The 3,598-nt window shown below is 35.2% G+C and overlaps 1 protein-coding gene across 3 annotated transcripts; it reads left to right on the plus strand.

The window, feature by feature from the left end:
• Positions 1 to 635: 635 nt before the first annotated feature.
• Positions 636 to 2,806, plus strand: LOC120076622 (uncharacterized). Of its 3 annotated transcripts, none has more exons than XR_005481585.2 (3): positions 654 to 946; positions 1,406 to 1,747; positions 2,237 to 2,806. XR_005481585.2 is itself a non-coding variant. In XM_039030500.2 (3 exons), exons 1-3 carry the CDS (start codon positions 828 to 830, stop codon positions 2,656 to 2,658), a joined length of 570 nt encoding a protein of 189 aa, XP_038886428.2. In that variant the 5' UTR covers positions 654 to 827; the 3' UTR covers positions 2,659 to 2,806. The 3 variants fall into 3 exon arrangements, 1 of the variants encoding a protein (XP_038886428.2); XM_039030500.2 differs by having other exon boundaries at positions 1,406 to 1,434; XR_005481586.2 differs by lacking the exon at positions 1,406 to 1,747 and having other exon boundaries at positions 636 to 946.
• The last annotated feature ends 792 nt before the right edge of the window (positions 2,807 to 3,598 follow it).

The following is a 3,598-nucleotide window of genomic DNA, read 5'->3' on the forward strand; positions in this document are numbered from 1 at the left end:
GGCAGTAGCTTTTGTTCCTTGGTTGATTTTTTGCTTTTTTCATAGAAATCCTATGTTCAAAATGAGCTGTGAAAATGTATGAACACAAATCTTGTTTATTACATGATTTTTATTTCAAGTTAATGCATTTTCCTCTTAATTTCCTAATTATTTTAAATAAAAAGCTACAATAACTAGTATTTCTACAAGTTATCACACCCCCAAATTTAGAACAATGTTTGTCCTCAAGCATATTTTTTAGTTTTTAGTATAAATCATAACTCAATTTGATGCATTAACTTGACCTCTCAACATGTGTCCTAGTTTGAGATTAATTAGACAAACCATTCGCCTCAAAGTTTCATACTTATTTCCAGACAATCTTATTTTAACAATGCACCAATTAGAGATGTCCATTTAACCCGTGGGACCACCCCGAACGGGGAGGGGAATCCCCAAATACATGAAAAATGGGGAAGGTAATGGGGAATTTTTTTCCCTATTTACCTTTCAGGGCCGGGGACAAGGATTATATTCCCCGACCCTGACCCCACCCTGCCTTGAGTATGTATGTGTGTGTATGTATATATATATATATATATATATATAGTTCTGATTTCTGAATATATATATAAAATAATAATAATAATAATAATAATAACCTAAGTAATCCTAAGTGCTCCTGCGCCCGCCTCATTTTTCATCTCACAATCCCTCCAAACTCTCCCTCACCCACGATCAAACTCAGACTCAGTCGACAGGCACCCTCGATCTCCTCAGTCTTCCTTGTCGATCGTCGTCGCCAGTCAGTCACGCGACACACGCCTTTTCGCCGTCGCCAGTCAGTCATGCTCTCATCGAAAACTCACAATCCATGCTCTCGCCTCCTTCTTGTCCCATCGGACGTCAGTCTTGCCATGGGCCGTATTTTTGTCCCATTTTTGCTGTTGTCTTCCTCATATCCAAGGTATGTCCGAAATTCGAATCTCCCCTATCCGATATGATATGTGTAGGAGGTAAAATGATTATGTTGGTTGTTAAATGGTGTAGAAGGGGAGTTATTATTATTGGTTTTTAGTTTGTTATCTTAAAGTTTGTTTCCTCTCAAATTATGTTATCTCAAAGTTTGTTGGACTACTGTTTGACTATTTTGAGTGTACAAATTTTTTAGAATGTTGTTTGATTATGTTTGTTGGACTATTTTTTATGTTGGTATAATCAGAATTTTGTTGGATTGTTGTTCTTAGTGTGTTGTTCGATTTTTGGTGTACAAATTTGACTGTTTTTGCTATTTCTGTTGGTGTAATCAGTTTTCGTTCCATTAACAATCTATACTTTGTTTTGGTGTAGAAAATACAATTTTTTTTTCCTAGAACTTCAGTGTTAATTCGAGTAATTCACCTTCATTTTGACATACCAACTATAGGGTGCATGGAGGCAGCCAACATCGAGCAAGTATCCTTCAAAACTCAACTCTTGTCTTAGCCGGATTTTTATTTAAGCCTAGACATTGGAGATGTATTCTTTATTTGTGATGCGTCGATCCTCATTACTCACCTTCATTTTAATGTACCAACTATGAGGTGCATGGAAGCAGCTAGCATCGAGCAAGTATCATTCTCGACAGCTGGCCTGAGTGTGTTGGGTCCCTCACAATACATATACTAGCCCAACACATCAATTATACCAGTGATGAATGCTAGCACTGATGCATCTTTAGAGGAAAATCCCATCTCCAATAATAGCTTGGGCGAGTCCTCTTCTTCTGGTGCCTCTTCTTCCACCATCTTTTCTTTTCCTTTATCTTTCTTTTTCTTCTTAGGGTTTTTAAGCACCATGCTTCCTTCTCCAACCTCCTTATCCTTCTTTTTTTTCTGCAGGCTTTTTGTTCGTCGTCTGTTTCTCACTCTTTTTCTTTTTTCAATTTTTCTTTCTTTTTTTCTCTACTTCTGTCATCTCTTTCTCCTTATTTTTCTCTTATCTTCTCTTTTTAATGTTTTTCTAGATGCGTTCAACCTTAGATTGCTTCCCCTCGTCACTTTCTTCTTGCATTTCTTGCTCCAATTCTTCAGTGGCCTCCTCCACCCTATCCATCACCACTTTTGGCACATAAGGCCTAGTTTTGGCCGCAACGCCTACTTCTGCAATCTCTTCATTGCGTAATTCTTTCTCAAAGTTGGTCGCAGCAATGAGGTTTTGGGCATCCTCTTTCAGCTTTTGGATACTTGTCCTCATTTTTTTTTTTTTGTCTTTTCAGGCATCTTGGTTGCCAACTACTCTACACAGAATGGAGGGAGGACGACTTCTTCTTCACTGCACCAAATGTTTCCTTCCACACATTCGATAGATGGCTCAACGTGGGCGTTCTTTGATTTTCATTTGAGTGACATAACTTCTTCTTCCTCTTCTAAATCGACAAGGTTGGCCTCAAGTATGGCCACCTTACCTCCATTCCTTTCTACAATAATCCTTTTCTTCAAGGGCTTTGTGGCTAAACTTTCACCCTTTTGCTTCGCTTTCTTCTTTTTAAAAGCTGTGAACAACCTCTTCACAGGCCCATCATTAGAGCTGATCGGGCTTGGCTTGCTAAATACAAGCTCTTCAAGGCCACCCATGGTAGGGATAGACCCAAGTGGCAAAATTGAAGGGATTGAAATTCTCTACAACGGAAGCAATTAGATATCGTTGTTTCTAAATTTATTTTTACAAAATATATAAAGTAATCCAAAGTGACAGAAACACAAGGATAACCATAATTAATCTAAGCATACTTGTACTATGATGAAAATAGATAAGAGGGATAGGATATTACATACCTTTGAAGACACCATCTTCTTGCTTCCTTTATATAGCATGAACATGAACTGCTTCTTTCGATCTTTCGAACTCGGCACCATGAATGCAGCGACAACAACAAGGAAAAGGATGCCACCACGAGATCTTCCTCTTTATTCTTAAGGTGAGAATTACAGCGGAGTTTTGTGGGCTCACTTGGAATAATTTTGGCGAAGGGAGATCTTTGTTTAAAAGAGATTTCTGAGAGAGGAAGAAATACACAAAGAGAGATTGAGAGGATGAAGAAGATGTTCATCCTTTCTCTCTCTTGTTTTTACGTGATTGAGATAATAAGGGAAACTACTTTCTCTTATTTTCAACCAAAATTTTGAGAGAATAACTCCCAAACGGAGTTGTAAAATTAAATTCAAACTCAAAATTTGAATTTAATATATATTAACCATTTTAATATATATATATATATAAAACTATATGTTATATCACATATAACATAACTTATAGTTTGTTATTCTCTCAAATAACCTATAGTATTAATATGAATTATATTCATATTAATTTTTAATATATAGTTTTTATATCAACCACATTCATATAAATAATATTTGGATCACATTCAAATAATTATCTCTCATCAAACTATATAAATGTAATATGAATCACATTCAAATATTTATTTATCTTATAAAACTATATATAAATTTAATATGAATCATATTCCCATTAATTTTAACATATAGTTTCTATATGAATCATATTCATATAAATAATATTTGAATTATATTCAAATATTTATTTCTTTCATAAAATTAATATAATATATCAA

Source organism: Benincasa hispida, chromosome 4 (assembly GCF_027475165.1).
Source record: "Benincasa hispida cultivar pf3 chromosome 4, pf3_genome.v1.1, whole genome shotgun sequence".
Lineage (NCBI taxonomy): Eukaryota > Viridiplantae > Streptophyta > Magnoliopsida > Cucurbitales > Cucurbitaceae > Benincasa > Benincasa hispida.

Coding starts and splice junctions, on each gene's coding strand:
- LOC120076622 (XM_039030500.2), top strand. CDS start 828: ATGCTCTCATCGAAAACTCACAATCCATGCTCTCGCCTCCTTCTTGTC. Junction 947..1,405: donor TTGTCTTCCTCATATCCAAG/GTATGTCCGAAA, acceptor TACCAACTATAG/GGTGCATGGAGGCAGCCAAC. Junction 1,435..2,236: donor AGGCAGCCAACATCGAGCAA/GTATCCTTCAAA, acceptor TTGTCTTTTCAG/GCATCTTGGTTGCCAACTAC.